Source organism: Bufo bufo, chromosome 4 (assembly GCF_905171765.1).
Source record: "Bufo bufo chromosome 4, aBufBuf1.1, whole genome shotgun sequence".
NCBI classification, from domain to species: Eukaryota; Metazoa; Chordata; class Amphibia; order Anura; family Bufonidae; genus Bufo; species Bufo bufo.
This window is the reverse complement of record NC_053392.1, coordinates 612,596,207-612,617,200: the sequence shown is the minus strand read 5'-3', so window position 1 is coordinate 612,617,200 and position 20,994 is coordinate 612,596,207. Positions and strand designations below refer to the sequence as shown.

Here is a 20,994-nt window from a genome sequence, read left to right as displayed (position 1 = left end):
GGGAGCTCCCTGCGCTGTTAACCTTTTCCATACAGCGGTCCGTACGGACCGCTGTATGGAAAGGGTTAAACGGCTGACATCGCATCGCAGATGTCAGCCGTTTATACCAGGGTGCCAGCAATGTGCTGGCACCCTGGTATACCCACTGAACACCAATGAATTTTCAAGGGGAGGCGGGCGGGGGATCGCGATCCCGCCTGCCACACCGCCCGCCTCCCGCACCGCCCGCAACCCTCCCCCTGCACCTCCCGCCACCATAAAAATCATTCGGGGGTGCAGGGGGGGGGTGAATAAAACTTTTTTTAGGCATATAAAGTTTCTGATCCCCGCGGTCAGGGACCGCGGGGACCAGAAACTGCAGAAATCGCAGCAAACCGCAGGTCTGAATTGACCTGCGGTTTGCCGCGATCGCCGACATGGGGGGGTCACGGGACCCCCCCGCGCATTTAGCCTAGGTGCCTGCTCAATGATTTGAGCAGGCACCGGGTTCCGATCACTGCCAGCCGCACGGCAGTGATCGAAAATACACAGGGCGTACATGTACGCCCTGTGTCCTTAAGTACCAGGGCACAAGGGCGTACCTGTACGCCCTATGTCCTTAAGAGGTTAAGCCCCCCCATCATGTGCCAGTATTAAGCCCCCCATCATGTGCCAGTATTAAGCCCCCCGTGGTGCCAGTATTAAGCCCCCCCATCATGTGCCAGTATTAAGCCCCCCCATCATGTGCCAGTATTAAGCCCCCCCATCATGTGCCAGTATTAAGTCCCCCCCATCATGTGCCAGTATGAAGTCCCCCCCATCATCATGTGCCAGTATTAAGTCCCCCCATCATCATGTGCCAGTTTTAAGTCCCCCCCCATTGTAATAAGCCCCCCCAATGTGCCAGTAACACTATTGTAAAAAAAAACAAAAAAACAAAACACTTATACTTACCTCAGTGTCATCGATGCGATGCAGACTCTTCCTGTGTCCCGCGCTAAGGCTCAAGCGGCGCGATGACATCATTGCTCCGCCTGCGCCGGCCTCTGATAGGCTGCAGACACTAGGCCGGCAGCCTATCAGAGGAAGGGGAAGGGACACGCCTCTCCCTCCCCTGCACCTCCGCTGGCACAGGCAGATTACAATGGAGATGAGCGCAATGGAAGCGCTCATCTCCCTGTGCCCGGCGGCAGCGGCTCACTTAGGGCGGTGGGCATTTTAGATGGGGGGGCACAGCATGATGTAGGGGGGGCCGTGGCCCCCTCTGGCCCCCCCCGTGGCGACGCCACTGCCCCCACCACCACCACAAACACTTGAACTGTCTGGAGATGCCCTAGTATTTTCAGTGTTTTCACTTAGGGAGATTTAAAATGCTACCCTCTGGATTGTAAAACACATTGTACACTTGTATTGCCATTTCTGCAAAGCCAAAAAAACCACCTGAACTGCCTGGAGATGCCCGGTAAAATAGTTTGGCCTACTATTCTTGGTGTTTTCACTAAGATTTAAAATGCTACCCACGTGTTGTACAATTGTATTGAGCTTATTCCCCCCACAAAAAAACTTGAACTCAGATTTGGAAAAAGAAGAAGTGTTTTTGTTCAAATGGGAAAAAGAGTAGCTGTTTTTGAGGTTCTCCTGCAGTTGTGTTATAAGGCATTAACTGCTGCTAGAAGGCACTGCCTAGAATACCCAGCCTTAGCTCCTTACTACGGACTCCGTGGCTAAAAGCTTTCCCTGCCTTTCCCTATTCTACACAATTATTGTTCTTTCTAGCCTTTCCCTAAAATGCCCCGACACTAGAATAGAAGCTTGATTGTGACTGTATACCGTCCTAAGATTGTCTTCTGCTACAGATTTCTATACCCATCTACCCTCTGTCCATTCTGCAAGGGCACCTTCCTGCCTGCTGCCCCACCGACTGGCTCATCCAGGGCAAGCACTGTCCCCCAACCTAAAAAAGCTTTGGATTTGTCTTGTGGATGAATTTTTGGGAAGTTCGTAATGAAACCGGTTTGTTACGAACTGATTCGCTCATCTGTATATTGCATCCATTTTTGGTAACAAACCAAATTGGATATATTTATTATACAGTTGCAAGAAAAAGTATGTAAACCCTTTGGAATTATATGGATTTTTGCAAAAATTGTTCATACAATGTGATCTGATCTTTATCTAAATCACAACAATAGACAATCACAGTCTGCTTAAACTAATAACACACAAAGAATTAAATGTTATCATGTTTTTATTGAACACACCATGTAAACATTCACAGTGCAGGTGGAAAAAGCATGTGAGCCCCTAGACTAATGACATATCCAAGAGCTAATTGGAGTGAGGTGTCAGCCAACTGGAGTCCAATCAATGAGATGAGATTGGAGGTGTTGGTTACAGCTGCCCTGCCCTAAAAAAAACACACACCAGTTCTGGGTTTGCTTTTCACAAGAAGCATTGCCTGATGTGAATGATGCCTCGCACAAAAGAGCTCTCAGAAGACCTACGATTAAGAATTGTTGACTTGCATAAAGCTGGAAAGGGTTATAAAAGTATCTCCAAAAGCCTTGCTGTCCATCAGTCCACTGTAAGACAAATTGTCTATAAATAGAGAAAGTTCAGCACTGCTGCTACTCTCCCTAGGAGTGGCCATCCTGTAAAGATGACTGCAAAAGCACAGCGCAGACTGCTCAATGAGGTGAAGAAGAATCCTAGAGTGTCAGTTAAAGACTTACAAAAGTCTCTGGAATATATGCTAACATCCCTTTTAGCGAATCTACGATACGTACAACACTAAACAAAAATGGACTTCATTGGATGATACCACAGAGGAAGCCACTGCTGTCCAAAAAAAAAAAATTGCTGCACATTTACAGTTTGCACAAGAGCACGTGGATGTTCCACAGCAGTACTGGCAAAATATTCTGTGGACAGATGAAACCAAAGTTGAGTTGTTTGGAAGAAACACACGACACTATGTGTGGAGAAAAAGAGGCACAGCACACCAACATCAAAACCTCATCCCAACTGTGAAGTATGATGGTGGGGGCATCATGGTTTGGGGCTGCTTTGCTGCGTCAGGGCCTGGACGGATTGCTATCATCAAAGGAAAAATGAATTCCAAAGTTTATCAAGACATTTTGCAGGAGAACTTAAGGCCATCTGTCCACCAGCTGATGCTCAAAAGAAGATGGGTGTTGCAACAGGACAACGACCCAAAGCATAGAAGTAAATCAACAACAGAATGACTTAAACAGAAGAAAATATGGCTTCTGAAGTGGCCCAGTCAGAGTCCTGACCTTAACCCGATTGAGATGCTGTGTCATGACCTCAAGAAAGCTATTCACACCAGACATCCCCAGAATATTGCTGAACTGAAACAGTTCTGTAAAGAGGAATGGTCAAGAATTACTCCTGACCGTTCTGCACGTCTGATCTGCAACTACAGGAAACGTTTGGTTGAAGTTATTGCTGCCAAAGGAGGTTCAACCAGTTATTAAATACAAGGGTTCACATACTTTTTCCACCTGCACTGTGAATGTTTACATGGTGTGTTCAATAGAAACATGGTAACATTTAATTCTTTGTGTGTTATTAGTTTAAGCAGACTGTGATTGTCTATTGTTGTGACTTAGATGAAGATCAGATCACATTTTATGACCAATTTGTGCAGAAATCCATATCATTCCAAAGGGTTCACATACTTTTTCTTGCAACTGTATGTCTACAAGCCTAAGATGCTGAGGGGGTTGGCACTATGGCATATTTGCATACCTTATTGATCAGATGATTAGTGTGTAACACTCATTTGATTACTGGATAAAGTCGAAACGTCACTAAAATCAGTTAATAAACCACATAAAGGATTTGCTGCGTTTTTTATTATTGTTATCCTAGCAATATGCCACCAATGTTCGAGGTAAGACAACCCCTTTAATGGTCCTAGGGCATGTGACTTGTATTCTTTGTAATATATACATCAGAAGGCACTGTTAGGCAGCAGGTCTTACATTGATGCTCCGAATCTGCCACATTTTCTACAATCTGAACATTATATTGGTTTCTCCCTTGTGAGCTTTTTTAGACGCCTAACAAGAACCCATTTCCAGTTAAAATGTTTTCCACCTTCTGAACATCAAAATGGTTCTTCCCCTGTGTGAGTCATCTGATGTCTAACAAGAGCCCATTTCTGGCTAAAACATTTCCCACATTGTGAACATGAAAATGACTTTTCCCCTGTGTGAGTTGTCTGATGTCTAATAAGACCCTCCATCTGGGTAAAACTTTTCCCACATTCTGAGCATGAAAATGGCTTCTCTCCTGTGTGAGTTCTTAGATGTCTCACAAGTTTTGATTCATGGCTAAAACACTTTCCACATTCTGAACAAGAAAACGGCTTTTTCCTTGAGTGACATTGTAGATGTTTCGCAAGATTTGATTTCTGGGTAAAACATTTCCCACATTCTGAGCATGAAAACGACTTCTCTCGTTTGTGAGTACTCTGGTGATGAAGAAGAGTTGATTTATGGGCAAAATGTGTTCCACATTCTGAGCATGAAAACGGCTTCTCTCCTGTGTGAGTTCTTAGATGTTCCTCAAGAAATGATTTCTGACTAAAACACTTCTCACATTCAGAACATGAAAATGGCTTCTCTCCTGTGTGAGTTCTCTGATGTCTAACAAGACCTGTTTTCTGGCTGAAACATTTCCCACATTCTGAGCATGAAAATGGTTTCTCTCCTGTGTGACTTCTTAGATGTCTCACAAGTTTTGATTCATGGTTAAAACATTTTCCACATTCTTTACATGAAAACACCTTTTTGCTTGTGTGATCTGATTTCTGAGTAAAGCATCTCTCATCCTCTGAACATGAAAGATACTTCTCCCCTGTGTGGTTTCTCTGATGTTTTATGAGAGAACCCTTCCACATGAAACGTTTCCCACATTCTGAACATGAATATGGCTTCTCCGCTTTGTGAGCTCTTTGATGTCTAACTAAAAGTAATTTCCTCGTAAAAAATGTTCCACATTCTGTGCATGAAAATGTCCCTTTATCTTTGTGATTAGATTTCTTTTTAAAATGTTTCCCACTTAAAAATATTTTCCCCCATCTATGTCCAGTTATGTGTTTGAAATTCAATGACTGATTAGCTGAAGGTTTCTTGTGACCAGCGGTATCGGTGGATAGATCTCCGCTGTGAAGGACTGAGGGTACATTAGGAGTTATTGAATTATCTTGTGTGGTATTGTTATCTTCTGCTTCATGACAGGAAGATAAATGGAGATGTCCATGGGAGTCGCTCATTCCGTCTTTACCTGGAAAAGGATACAAAATGTAAGTTTTTTTCACAGAGAAATTAATAGATTTTTTTAAAATAATCAATCAACCTTTATTGAGACAAAGGTAAGAAAGGAAACAAAGTAAATAAGAGATGTAAGAAAATAGGACATACAACAATTTCAGTAAGAAAGTAACGTAAGTAAAGAAAGGCCATAGAAAATAGGCCATAGGGCAATTTAAGAAAGGCCATAGGGCAATTTATACATAGTTCTACACCAGTTTTCTGGCATAGAACAGTACCATATTTTTATAGAAGCCCACTTTAGCATAAAAATTTGCAACTCACTTCTTTAAAATATGGGTGAGGTCTACGCGGTCCGAGAAATGTAACAATAACAACAACCGAAACATTAGCGTAACTATAGCCATAGTACTTGCTATAGGCCAAGAGGGTAGGGGGTTCTGTCAGGTGCTATAATGTGGGTTTTGTTATATACGCTATTATGTATTATTATATATGCTATAATATGCTGTAGTTTTAATTTTCTTACACTAGGTTACGCCCCTGACCAGAAAACTAGTGTATGTTCTACCTAAAATATAAAAATTCACTTTTTGGGGCACAGACCTTGTACTAAGAGTGGCGTATTAAGATGACATAAGACAACATCTCTCTGGTGTCTCTAATATGAAAGGATAAATATGTATCTGCAGTATCTGCATATTTTACATAAATTTCTGATGGGAACATTTCGTCCTTTCCTGTTCCGAGTAAACCCCTCGTCATGCCAAGTGGACTATAGATGAAAATTACTTAAAGGGGTTGTCTGGTCTCACAGCTGAACCTGGATATAAGCTCCCTTTTGACTCCTTTACCATGTAGGAGTGGAGCATTGGAGCAAGAAAATGCACGATGCGCTGCATCGTGCAGGGCAAGGTCTGTTTGTTGTAAGAAGGTAACATACCGGGCTTCACATCAGTATGCTAGGTGGAGACTAGTTAGACAGAATTATGTTTCCCTAAAGAAATGTACTTACTAATAGTAAAGTAATTTCAGTTTGGGCTCCAACTCCCCTTTTTGACCTCCAGTCACATGACCACAACGACCCAGAGTACACACATCCGATAATGTGACTTCCTCCACTTGTAGCCACACCCCCTTAGACGGGAGCATGCCTATCCTATGAGGTCAGTAACGTTGGGCATCCTAGAAGCCTGAGATGGATCGTATCATTGCTTGGGGCAAGTGCCTTCTAGTTTCAGTAGAGCAGGCGCACAGAGGTCACGGAGCACTGCTGTCAATGTATCTCAAGTGTTTTTTTGTCTCAATCACTTGAGACATGCTGATAGTGTAGCAGCGCTCAGTGACCTCTATGTGCCTGCTCTACTGAAACTAGCAGGCACTTGCTCCAAGTGATGATACAATTCATATAAGGGGACCAGGCTTCTGGCAATTATATAATCCATCTAAGGGGGTGGGGCTTCTCGCTATGATGCAATCGATCTAAGGGGGTGGGGGCTTCTGGGATGTCGAACGATACTGACTGAGCACTGCACCGGTTGTCTAAGGGAGCGTGGCTACAAGTGGAGGAAGTCACATGATCGGAAGACCCCAGTGACTGGGGGTCAAAAAGGGGAGTTAGAGTCCAAACTGGAACTACTTTACTGTTAGTAAGCGAATTGCTTTAGGGAAACATAATTATCTCTAGGTAGCTTTATATGGCTGCACAAACCCTTTAAGGAGCTTGGTATGGATTTGATACAGTACAAGGTGATCTCACAGTGTCATATAAGACTTTTGAGGGCAATCGGGGCACTTCCGATTCAGATGAATCAGACGCTAAAGTAATTTCAAGAAATTCACTTATATCTAATGATGAGTAAATCTAGGTGACTCTCAAAACTGTTCTCTCGTCTACAGTCATGGAAGGTCTCCTCTTACCCGGTGATGTGAGGGCCTGGTGATTCTCCATCATGACGTCCTTGTACAGATCCTTGTGTTCTTCTAAATACTCCCACTCCTCCATGGAGAAATAGACAGCGACATCCTGACACCTTATAGGAACCTGACAACACAAGGACACAGTCATTACCAGACCCCTCCCTTGGCGTTATTGTATAATGTCCCAGCATTCCCAGCAGCGCTCACCTCTCCGCTCAGCAGCTCAGTGATCCTGGTGGTAAGTTCTAGGATCTTCTGCTCATGTATCAGGGAATGAGGTGGAGGCTCGGTGATGGGGCTCTGGGTCCTGCTCCATCCTCCTGACACAAGGGGTGTCACATACTCACCAGACGACTTCTTCACTACTGTGTAATCCTGTGTATGGGGAGACGCCGATCACTACAGAGATTCTAAGAATCCTTCACCTCTCCAGGTATTTCCTTGGTTTATTACTAGAGATAAGAGTGATGTCATGTGAGACTCTCACCTCTCCAGTTATCAAGGAGATGATCTCCAGGGCGAGGTCTAATATCCTTGCAGCCATTAGGTTTCTGTCCTTCTCCGTCCTTGATGGGTCATTGATGGAAAGGACCATTGTCTTTAAAAGAAGAGCGTCCTGTACCTAAGAAACCTGAGGGAAATATGGAAGACTTAGTGAAAAAATCACGTTTGATAGTATATTTTACATGAAGTAAAGTGTCTCATGAATTGGTAACTATAAAGGACTACTGATCGTGTACAATGGAGGTGTCTTCATTATTGTGTTGTCTCATGTATACCAGATTGCTGATCATAAAATTAGGTAAGCTGCCCGCGCCTGCCATACAGTGAATACAGATGTGTATCACATCTTCCAGGTCACTATAAGGGTTCATTCAGACAACGTATCTGTTTTGTGTTTCCGCAAAACACTGATACTGGCTGCGTGCGGTCTGCATTTTGAGGGACTGCCAGCCCTATGACAGAAATGCCTATTTTTGTCCGTAATGGTAATATCAGCTTTCAAAAAATATAAATCCCATTTTTGTAGCTACTACCAAACCAGAGATATGAGCAGCTAAAGCAGCTGCCCCCTTCAGGAGAAAAGGAAAAATAAAAAAAAATTATGGAAATTTGTCATTATCATTATTGCAGTGACCCACATAATAGTTATGTTTTTATTTTCCACACAATGAACGTCGTAAATAAATTCCACAAAATAATGTTAAAATTGCTGTTTTTTTTAAATCTTTTCCCCTAAAAATAAAAGAATTACGTTTTTTAATACACTATATATACACACCCCAAAATGGTTCCTAAAAAACCTACAACTAATCCCGCAAAATAAAAATAAAATATTATGTCACTAAGGGGTTAAAAAGGCAGTTGTGTCCCCTGAGTTGTGCGCCCACAAGATTTACTGCAGACACATATTAAAAATGTACAATAAAAAAGTGACATTTTTGGGAGGGTTTTTCCAATTTTAATAGGACTGCTAGGAGGTAAAGAAGGGGAGAAGCTGATAACTGGAGATCAAGGCATTTTACTGTGATTAGATATATTAGGTTCCTTATAGTCAAAGATTTACTCAAAAGTACGTGAAATGGCAATGAACATTTAAGTATTCATATATTGCAGCCATAAATGCACAGAATAGCATCAAAGGTGAGGTTTTGTCCTGTAATATAGGCTTTCTTAAAGTTCATGTGCAAATGTCAGCTTATATGCATATACAGTGTAAACATTATATACTGTACATGGATCAGCCGCAACATCGAAACCATTGAAAGGTGAAGTTAACAGCACTGGTAATCCGGTGGCAATGGCTCCTCTCAGGAGATGGGAAACATTAGGCAGCAAGTGAAGTCAGTTCTTTATTTTCAAAAAGTTTTATTGTTTTTCAATAAGGCAAATACAATTATCCTTCAGTCTCTTATTGTTAAATCACAAGAGTAGGCCAGATCACATATTTGGTACATTACACAGTGAATTCACCTTTGTAACTTTGATCCAGAATCTAACATTGATGTATGGAACCAAAATTGAAATGTTAGATAAATAAAGACCCATATTGTGGGTTCATCTAGGTGTATGAACAGAAACAAGAAACATAAACCTAATTAGAAGCAAAAGTTGACCAAGTGATTGATGCTAGCTCTCGCGGATGTAGTGTCTTAACAGGTGAAATCTTGCTATCACTCATCGTAGAGGGCCTCCCGTGGACTATTTTTACATTAGTGGGTTGGTTAGGACACATACCAACGACTAGACATCCATGCCATCCATATAGCTTGGAATTTTGTCATAGAAGGTTGCTGTGTATGAAACATTTTCTCATACATACAGGTGGAATTCACCAAGGCGATCACCTCAGAGGAGGAGTGTGAGAACTTTTCCAATGTCGGGTGATGGTCAGTTTAGTCGACATAAGTATGTGAGCAACCACTAGCCTGTACGGGAGAGCTATACTATTAATGCCAATGAAGATAAGTGCCATCTCTGGAGTTAGTGCTGGGTTGAGGAAGGTGAAATCAGCTATCAGGTTCTTAACGTTATCCCATAACGGGGAGATCTTAGGGCATGACCATAGTATATGAAAGAGAGACCCTCTGCTTCCGCAATTCCTCCAACAGTTGGGAGTTGAGGTGGGGAACATTATATGGAGTCTAGTGGGTGTGTAATACCATCTTAGACTGGTTTTGAATATCGCTTCTTGGTGTGTTACACAATGGAAAGCAGTGGTGACGGTGCGGAAGGCAGTATTCCATTGGTCCAATGAGAAATGCTGTTGTAGGTCTGTTTCCCACTTTATCAGGGAGTGCGGTTTGTTCCATCCATTATCCTGAACAAGGAGATTATAGAAAAGAGATATGCCACCTCTTTTGGGGAACCCCTCGTGGAGATATCTTAATGCTACTCTGGGAACGTATAGTGCGGTTCTCTCCATCTTGCCTATTAGGGATCTGATTTGCAGGAATTTATAGAATTCCTTGTGAGGGATTTGGTAGGTTTCATGTAAATGTGAGAACGACAATATATTGTCCACCCCCATTATATCCTGTACTTTTCCTAGTCCAGGTCTGGAGATCCAGTCCGGGAATGTGATCCATTAAACAGGCTGTAGATACAACAGAGGCAGGGATAGTCCCCTCATCATTTGGTATTCCTAAATATTTTTTCCAGGCTGTTATAGATACTTGCACTGCAGATAAGGGGGATGTATATGGGCCTAGTCTCCAAGCCGTTCCTATCAGCGGGGAGCGGAAGGTAGAGAGGTTATGTGAGGTCCTCTCCATCGAAACCCAATGTTTGTCTGTGGAGTCTTTCCACCAGTGGACTAGTTGGTCCAGTAGGCATGCTGTGTAATAATGTCTCAGGTTTGGTATTCCCTATCCTCCCTTATTTTTATCCATTGTTAGTATTGAGTATACTATTTTAGGATGCTTGGAATTCCAAATGAAGTTCATCATTTGTTTTTTGGCTTTCCCAAAAAAGGATTCTGGAATCTGAATGGGAAGTGTTCTAAAAAGATAAAGAAGCTTGGGCAGGAGCAGCATTTTTTATGCCGCCACTCTGCCAAACCAAGAAATTAAGCAGGACTTCATGTCTTTGATATCTTTCTGTAGACCATCTAGTAGGGGTTGGAAGTTGGTGTGGAACATCCTTGAAGTGGGATAGGTTACCGTAGTTGGATATCCAGATATGCTATGCTCTCCTGTTGCCAATCTAGAAGGAACAAGTGTTTAAGCTGCAGTAGTTGGGCAGGAGGAATATTTATAGGTGGGCTTTGGGATTTTTCTATGTTCAGTTTATATTATGAGACTTTGCCAAAATTATCCAGTAGAGGAAAAAGTCTCTGGAGAGAGTCTCTGGCATTGGCGCAGACGACAATAATGTTGTCCGCAAATAGTGCAAGCTTGTGTTCTTTGGCTCCTACTGTGAAGCCTGATATGTCCAGATCTTGGCGAATCAGCTCCGCTAGGGGTTCAATAGATAGTACAAAGAACAAGGGGGGCAAAGGGCACCCCTGTCTAGTGCCATTGGTTAGGAGGAAGGGAGTAGATAGAGCTCCGTTGGTGAAAACTTTGGCACAAGGGTTAGAGTATAGTGCCGAGTATATTGGGCCAGAAAAGCCAAATTTTCTTAGCACTGAGAAAGCAAAAGGCCAGTTAATGCAATCAAATGCCTTCTCGGCGTCCAGTGTCAAGAATGTGGTCGCAGTATCTGAGGATTCTGCTGTTTGCAGAAGGGATAGAAGTCTCCTGGTGTTGTCCGGGGCTTGCAGTCCCGATACAAAGCCAGTCTGATATATTGACACAAGTAGGGGATAATTGATAAGAGCCTATTCGCTAGAATTTTTGCATAGATCTTTACATCGCAGTTCAGCAAAGAGATTGGTCGATAGCTGGTGGTTTGTAAGGGTGATTTACCTGATTTTGGAATAGTCACTATGAGTGACTCCAGCATTTCTGGCAGGAAGGCACCAGTTTCCATGGCTTTGGAGTACGCCGGTAAGAGATGTTTGGTGAGGAGGTGTCCATATTTTTTGTAATATAGGGAGGAGAATCCATTGGGACCCGGGGCCTTATTAAGGGGGAGTGAGCGGGTGACCGCTGTTATTTCTTCAGGGGATATTGGTTTGTTAAGGGCTTCTAGTTGGCTCGGGAGCAGTTTTGGGAGGCAAATTTTTTTGCAAGAAGGAATTTATATAATGTTGGGTGGGTTGGGCAGTGTTTGTATCTTCACCTAAGTTGTATAGGCGAGAGTAGTAGTCTCGAAAGGCATGAGCTATATCTCTAGTGGCGTAGACTGGACTCCCAGTTGTGGGGTGGTGGAGACATTGTATTCTCGATTTTAATGTTATGGACTGGAGTTGTCTCGCTAGGAGCGCTCCCTCTTTGTTATCTTGTGCATAGTATTGGAACTTAAGGCGCCGGAGAGATTTTTCATAGGCGTACATGAGGAGGCTCCTCAGGTGCAGTCTAGCTCTGGAGAGCTCAGAGAGGGTTTGCTTGTTCAATGTCTCAAGTTTTTGGATTGTGTGCATGGTATTTTTAATATCTCTGTCCCTTTGTTTGCACCATATACCACTCTGCTTAATGAGAACCCCCTGCATGTACGCCTTGTGACGCTGACAGATGGCACGGACAGAAGGTAAGTATTAAGTTTCCATACATAATCCGAGATTTTGGAGGGAGATTCCGATAGTGACTACAGTATTGGAGCATGATCCGACCATTGAATAGATCCGATCTCTTATCTATAAGGAATCTGCTTATCCAGAACATGTCTATGCGAGAGTAAGCTTTATGAGCTCCAGAGTAGTATCTGTAATCTTTTTCATGAACATGCAGGAGACGCCATATATCATACAAATCATGGGTCCACGCCAATTTTGCAATCAGGGTTTTGCAGGACAAGGGGTCTGCGGTGAAGTCTAGTGAGGCATTGCAAATGGCGTTAAAATCTCCACAGATCAACACATTGCCCTTTTGTACTTTTTGCAATTTACACAGTAGGCGCCTAAGGAAACGTTTCGTATGTGAATTTGGCGCATAGATATTTACTATAGTGTATTCTACATTATTGATTATGTATCGGCTGTCAATCCATGTTTGATGTACCTGAACTGCCACCGATGCTTTAAAAGCTATGAGCACTCCTATCTTTTTTTTCGGAAAGGATGAGTGAATGATGAGAGGATAGTCTTTGTGATAAATTTTAGGTGGATTAGAGGATGAGATATGCGTCTCCTGCAAGCAGGCCATATCACATTTTTGAGATTTTAGTTCTCGCCACATTACAGACCTTTTAAATGGGCTGTAAATTGGTACTAGGTCTCGCAAACTGTAGGGACTGACCTTCTGCATGTATCATTTCAACATGGTAAAGACAATCACCTGGACATCTATTTGTACAAAGAACAATCAGAATAAAATAACACAGGCAAACGACTGTAGAACAGTAATGAAACCCAAACCGTAAACTTACATACGGTTTCGTAAGTACTTGTTAGATTGGGGTGAAAAACATTAGACATCTCAAATTAGCTCAGGAAGTACTCCGCCATCTCCCTCCCCCAAAGTAGAGGACAGCAGAGGATGAGAAGAAGAAGGATAGTAAGATATAATAGAAAATTTTAATTCAGGATATTGGCACCTCATGCCATTCTGCATCCATTTTCGCAGGGGGGATGTTCTTGGTCAGTCTTCCTCCATAGGGATGCGCCATCTGGTCAGGAGGGCTTTGCCTTCTTCTACCGATGCAGCTGCGTGGAATGTTCCTTTGCGGTTGATAAGGATCTTTGTAGGGAATCCCCAACGGTATGGTATAGAGCAGCGGTCAGCAACCTTCGGCACTCCAGATGTGTTGAAACTACAACTCCCAGCATGCTCCATTCACTTCTATGGGAGTTCTCAAAATAGTTAAGCAAGTGTGCATGCTGGGAGTCGTAGTTTCACCACAGCTGGAGTGCCGAAGGTTGCTGATCCCTGGTATAGAGTGTTGTCTCAGGATAGATGTGAGTGGTGCTAGGTGTCTGCGGGCCTGCAAAGTGGCAGCCGATAAATCTGTAAATAGCTTTAGGGAAGCATATAGTTAGGTAGTGGTTGTTGTTTTCTTGTAGTGTCCATCAATTACTACTTCACATGGTAGAAAAAATATCTGGCCAATACGTCCCTAGGCACGGAGTCTGGTAGGTTAGGTGGTTTGTGACTCTGTGTGTGTATTCTCAGAGGCTGCTTTGTCTGAGGTCTGAAACTTAGAGAAAATATCAGAGCCCTCTGTGGAGGTATTAAAAGGTGATGAGGCAGCGTTTTGGCTTATTTCTTGTTGACGTTGTCGCTGCTTCTGAGGACTCACCAGTGCTGTGTCCTGTTCTACTATGGGAGTGGAGGTATGGGCGCCCTTTCCTCCAGGTGCCGAGGGTTGTTGAGACCTCTGTGAGGCTACTGGTTTGAGCTTTCTGTTGTCTTCTCCCTCAGTTCCAGAGGAGACAGGCGAGTCCCAATCGCCATTTAATGAAAACACGCCCCCTAAACAGTCAGTTCTTAAAGGTGATGGGTGGAAGCAGGAAAAATAGGCAAGTGTAAGGATCTGAGCGACTATGATAACATCCAAATTGTTGATGGCTACCCAATTAGGTCAGAGCATATCCAAAATGGCAGGTTTTTAGAGGTGTTCCTGGTATGAACTGGTTCTTACATAGCAAAATCATCCCAAACAATGACAACCAGTGAACTGGTGCAGGATCATGGGTGCCCAAGGCTCACTGATGTGTGTGGGAAGTGAAGGTTAGCCCATCTGGTCCAATCCCCCAGAATAGCTACATGTGGGCCGCTGCAGCCAGGTAGTGCACAAGTGGTTTTGTTATACTTTTTGTAAAGATATCATCCATATTACATCTCTATCGATACACAGCCATATACAATGAATGCAAGTTTACTAGCGCCACCCATCTAGTAGCACGTTGGACAGCCTTTGGCCTTCAGAACTGAAGTAATGTGTTGATTCCCCCAGGTGTTGAAATCATTCTGTGGGAACATGGTCCGATGCGGACAGGATAGTGTCACGGATGGTGTACAGGAAACAAGACAATACCATATAAACAATGTCTCTCTGGATCCACAACTAAGGAACAAAGGGAGACCCCTGAAATAGAGCTGCCGCTCTCCCTCACTGCTCAGCCTATGCGAACACCCCAAAGGTGGATGGCCGCATATCCACTTTCCTCGGCTATCTATTACCTGAAGACCCTACAATAGTGAAGGGACACGACCACCGACTCCCTACACTGACACGGAGGGAGTCAGGGTCACCTGGATCCAGAAAAGACAAAAACATAAATACATAAACAGCACTTATCTGCAGACGACTGAGGACTGGGAACTGCATGCACACACACTCCAGGAAGTTGTATCAGCCGCACACTACTGCATTATGGGGAGGAACTTAAAGGGTAGCGATCAGTCTGACTGCATGACAGCTGAGATAGACTAACGAGATGAGAAACTAAACCAAAACAAAGAAATTCAAGGAGGAGGATCTGAGAAGCTCCTGTGAGCGCTTCTCAGCTGTCTGGCTGTGACAGTACCCCTCCCTCTAGGAGTGGACTCCGGACACTCAGGGCCCACCTTCTCAGGATGGGACCTATGGAAAGCCCTGATGAGACGAGAGGCCTTAATGTCCGTCACTGGGACCCACATCCTCTCCTCAGGACCATAACCCTCCCAATGAACGAGGTACTGGAGGGAACCGCGGACAAGACGAGAATCCACAATCCTAGAGACCTGAAATTCAAGATTTCCATCAACCATAATCGGAGGAGGAGGCAAAGGCGAGGGTACAATAGGTTGAACATAAGGTTTCAATAAGGACTTATGAAAAACATTATGGATCTTCCAAGTCTGAGGAAGATCAAGACGGTAGGCAACAGGATTGATGACAGACAGGATCTTGTAAGGCCCAATAAACCTAGGACCCAACTTCCAGGAGGGAACCTTCAATTTGATATTCTTGGTAGACAACCACACCAGATCACCAACATTCAGGTCCGGACCAGGCACACGTCTCTTATCCGCCACACGCTTATATCTCTCACTCATGCTCTTTAGATTATCCTGAATCTTTTGCCAAATAGATGACAAAGACGAGGAGAATCTGTCCTCATCAGGCAAACCAGAAGAGACCTCTCCCGAGAAAGTCCCAAACTGCGGATGGAACCCATATGCACCAAAAAATGGTGACTTATCAGAGGACTCCTGACGACGGTTATTTAAAGCAAACTCAGCAAGGGACAAAAAAGAACACCAATCCTCCTGATTCTCCGCCACAAAACAGCGCAGATATGTCTCCAGATTCTGATTGACGCGCTCTGTCTGGCCATTCGACTGCGGATGGAAAGCAGAAGAGAATGACAACCGAACCCCCAAGCGAGAACAGAAAGCCTTCCAGAATCTGGAAACAAACTGCGTGCCCCTATCAGAGACTATGTCTGAAGGAATCCCATGCAATTTGACAATGTGGTCAATAAATGCCTGCGCCAGCGTCTTAGCATTGGGCAAACCAGGGAAAGGGATAAAATGCACCATTTTGCTAAAACGGTCCACCACCACCAGAATCACAGACTTCCCCGAGGAACGAGGCAAGTTCGTTATGAAGTCCATGGACAGATGTGTCCAAGGACGGGAAGGAATGGGCAAAGGAAGGAGAGGACCTGATGGCCGTGAATGAGGGACTTTGGCACGAGCGCAAGTCTCGCAAGCTGCCACAAAACCCTCAACCGACTTACGAAGCGCAGGCCACCAGAATCTCCGAGCGATGAGATCCAGTGTGGCTCTTGCCCCCGGGTGCCCAGCAAGGACCGTGTCGTGGTGTTCTTTAAAAATCTTGTGTCTCAAAGCGAGAGGCACAAACAACCTCCCAGGAGGACAAAGATCAGGAGCTTCTGACTGGGCTGCCTGCACCTCTGCCTCCAATTCAGGAAAAAGAGCAGAGACCACCACACCTTCAGCCAAAATGGGACCCGGGTCTTCAAAATTCCCACCTCCTGGAAAACAACGTGACAGGGCATCTGCCTTCACATTCTTAACCCCAGGGCGGAACGTAACAACAAAATTAAACATTGAAAAGAACAAAGACCATCTGGCCTGTCTCGGGTTCAGACGCTTGGCTGACTCCAAATAGGCCAGATTTTTATGGTCAGTAAACACGGTAATAGGGTGTCTGGCTCCCTCTAGCCAATGGCGCCATTCCTCAAAAGCCAACTTGATGGCCAACAATTCCCTATCTCCCACATCATAATTTCTCTCTGCGGAGGAGAGTTTCTTTGAGAAAAAGGCACACGGTTGCCATTTGGCAGGAGAGGAACCCTGAGACAAGACCGCACCCACCCCTACCTCAGAAGCATCAACCTCAACTATGAAGGGTAACGAAATATCAGGTTGTACTAGGATGGGAGCAGAAGCAAAACTCTCCTTGATATTAGAAAAGGCCTTACGCGCCTCTACCGACCAGGAAGAAAAATCTACCCCCTTTCTGGTCATATCAGTGAGTGGTTTAACAACAGAGGAATAATTCAAAATAAATTTCCTGTAATAATTGGCAAAGCCCAAAAAACGTATCAGCGCCTTCTGGTTCTCAGGAAGCTCCCACTCAAGCACAGCGCGGACCTTCTCGGGGTCCATGCGAAAACCAGAAGCGGAGACAAGAAACCCCAGAAATTGGATCTCTGGAACCGCAAACACACATTTTTCCAGTTTCGCATATAATTTATTCTCCCGCAGAATGAGCAAGACCTTACGTAAATGTTCCTTATGAGTCTTGAAATCAGGAGAAAAAATCAAAATGTCATCCAAATACACTAATACAAATTTTCCCATTAAATGATAAAAAATGCTGTTGACGAAATGCTGAAAAACGGCTGGGGCATTCATCAAACCAAAAGGCATAACCAAATTCTCAAAATGGCCCTCAGGGGTATTGAAAGCTGTCTTCCATTCGTCTCCTTCTCTGACCCTAACCAGGTTGTATGCCCCTCTTAGGTCTAATTTGGAAAAGACTTAGTCTAATTTGGAAAAGACTTTAGCCCCAACAACCTGGTTAAACAGGTCCGGGATCAGAGGAAGCGGATAAGGATCACGAATAGTAATACTGTTCAGCTCCCTGAAATCCAGACAAGGTCTTAAAGAACCATCTTTTTTCTTAACAAAGAAAAAACCAGCGGCAACAGGTGACTTCGAGGGTCGTATGTGTCCTTTTCTCAAACTCTCAGAGATATAAGCCCGCATAGCGACCCTCTCAGGTTGGGAGAGATTGTATAAACGAGATTTAGGCAGCTTGGCGCCTGGGATGAGATTAATAGGGCAATCATACTCCCTGTGCGGAGGCAAACCCTGAACTCCACTCTCAGAGAAGACATCCAAAAATTCAGAGAGGAAAGGTGGTACAGTCTTAGTAGAAACCTCAGAAACAGATGTTATGAGGCAATTCTCTCTGCAAAAGTTACTCCAACCATTTATTTGCCTCGCTTGCCAATCAATGGTGGTGTTATGTTTAGTGAGCCAGGGTAGCCCCAACACTAGAGGAGTAGGCAAACCACTAAGGACGAAACATGACACATCCTCAACATGAGCATCACTCACAATTAAACGGATATTGTGAACTATGCCCTTTAATGATTTCTGAGAAAGTGGAGCTGAATCAATAGCAAAAACAGGAATATCCCTTCCCAAAGTGCATACCTGGAAACCATGAGTTATTGCAAATTGATTATCAATGAGGTTGACAGCTGCTCCACTATCCACAAAAATCTCACAAAAAAATGCTCTTGCTCTCTAGCGCCACCCTAGCAGGCAGGACAAAACGGGAACTACAAGCAAACGGAAAACCTTCAATTTCCGCCTCAACCCTGCCAATAGTAACAGACGGAACATTTTTAAAAGATTTTTTCCTTTTTGTCTCTTTATTACTCCCAGAAAACTGCCTGAATCTCCTTGATGGACAAACATTTGCCAAATGATTTATACCTCCACAACAAAAACAAACTCTCCCATGCGGGCTGAATCTTCTATTGTCAGAGGCAATCAACCCCAGCTGCATGGGCTCCTGCTCAGAAGGGGCTGACAGCGACTGAGACTCCTGCGCACAGAATGAGACCGCTGCACTGTTCCGAGACTGAGTAGGACAGGAAGGAGAGATCTCTCGTCTCTCTCTAAGACGCCTGTCAATACGAACGGCCTGAGACATAGCAGAGTCCAAGGAGATAGGCCTCTCATGAAAGGAAAATGCATCTTTCAATCCCTCTGAAAGACCATGGCAAAATTGACTTCGGAGTGCAGCATCATTCCAACCAGTATCAGCTGCCCATCTCCGAAATTCGGAGCAGTATATCTCTGCGGATTGTTTACCCTGGCATAACAGACATAGTCTAGACTCAGCCAGAGCAATACGATCCGGATCATCATATATCTGACCCAGGGCTAAAAAGAATTCATCCACTGAGCGGAGGGGCCGTGCCCCCTCCGGTAGCGAAAAGGCCCAAGACTGAGCGTTACCCCTGAGCAGCGATACAATGATCCCCACCCTCCGTTCTTCATCACCAGAAGAATGGGGAAGAAGGCGAAAATGGAGCTTGCAAGCCTCTTTAAAACGCACAAAATTCTCACTACCCCCAGAGAACGTATCCGGGAGCGAGATCTTGGGCTCAGCACAAACTCCATGAACGCAAGCTGAACCGGTCACTTGAAACTGAGAAAAAATCCTACGGAGATCAGCTACCTCCAATGAAAGACCCTGGAGGCGTTCAGCCAAAAGTGAAACCGGATCCATGCTTGAGACGGTTTTGGCGGCTGATAATGTCACGGATGGTGTACAGGAAACAAGACAATACCATATAAACAATGTCTCTCTGGATCCACAACTAAGGAACAAAGGGAGACCCCTGCAATAGAGCTGCCGCTCTCCCTCACTGCTCAGCCTATGCGAACACCCCAAAGGTGGATGGCCGCATATCCACGTTCCTCGGCTATCTATTACCTGAAGACCCTACAATAGTGAAGGGACACGACCACCGGCTCCCTACACTGACACGGAGGGAGTCAGGGTCACCTGGATCCAGAAAAGACAAAAACATAAATACATAAACAGCACTTATCTGCAGACGACTGAGGACTGAGAACTGGGAACAGCATGCACACACACTCCAGGAAGTTGTATCAGCCGCACACTACTGCATTATGGGGAGGAACTTAAAGGGTAGCGATCAGTCTGACTGCATGACAGCTGAGATAGACTAACGAGATGAGAAACTAAACCAAAACAAAGAAATTCAAGGAGGAGGATCTGAGAAGCTCCTGTGAGTGCTTCTCAGCTGTCTGGCTGTGACAGATAGCTTCCTACAATTGACGCAAATTAGACAGAGGTACTGACAAACTCTCAACTGTCTGATTAAGATCTGGGGATTGTGAAGGCCATGGAAGCAAAGACATCTTGTTGTCATGTTCCTGGAACCAATCCTTGACTATACCACCCTTGTGACATGGTGCATTGTCCTACAGATGTTGTCCTTCTGCCACGGGGGGTAGACAGGTGCCATGAAGAGATGAACCTGGCCACAATGCTTAGGTAAGCCCTACTGTCCAAAAGTCCATTTACAAAAATCAGAGGACTAAGGGTGTGCCTAGAAAATGTTTCCAACACCATTACTCCACATCCACCAACCTCACAGAGAGGGATCATCTATTTATACTGCTTGCACCAAATCCTGACCTTTCGATCAACATGGTGCAGCAAAAATCTGGATTCATCTGGTCAAGAGATGTTTTTCCACTGCTCGGTGATCCAATCTTGCACTCTTTTGTCCACTGGAGTCTTGCCTGTTTTCCTTAGACATCAAAGGTACTGGTTGTTTGCTGTCATAAGCCATCTGTGCTAAGGAATAATGAACCGTGCATTCGGACATAATGGAGCACCGGTGTTGTTTTGAGTTGCAATCTGCTTGACCACCTATTGACATCCTCTGACCACTTTCATCCACGAGTTGTTGACGTCTATGGGATCCCCTTTCTCTGGATGTTTTTCCCTCAGTCACACCATTCCCCATATACTCTCCACACCATTGCATGAGTAAAACCCCAGGGTTGACAGGTTTTGAGATACTGGTCCAGCACTGATGGTCAAAGTCGCTCAGATCCCTCAGTTTTCCCTTTCTAATATGGATTCACATCAAACTGATTCAGGGAAAACTTGCTCACTTGATTTCATGCTGCACTCCTCACATCTCGCTTAACAAGAATAAAAGAAGAGTCAATGTTGCTGC

At 44.3% G+C, this 20,994-nt stretch overlaps 1 protein-coding gene across 1 annotated transcript in view; it reads right to left on the bottom strand.

Annotated features, from left to right (window-relative positions):
• The window catches only part of LOC120999373 (zinc finger protein OZF-like), a 248,515-nt gene extending 240,695 nt beyond the window's left edge, over nt 1-7,820 (bottom strand). The window contains exons 1-3 of the mRNA XM_040430243.1: nt 7,687-7,820; nt 7,407-7,574; nt 7,200-7,323 (exon numbers count right to left, since the gene is read on the bottom strand). Coding sequence (XP_040286177.1) covers nt 7,200-7,323; nt 7,407-7,574; nt 7,687-7,794 — 400 coding nt within the window. The 5' untranslated portion in view covers nt 7,795-7,820. The remainder of the gene's footprint in view (nt 1-7,199; nt 7,324-7,406; nt 7,575-7,686) is intronic.
• Nucleotides 7,821-20,994: the final 13,174 nt, after the last annotated feature.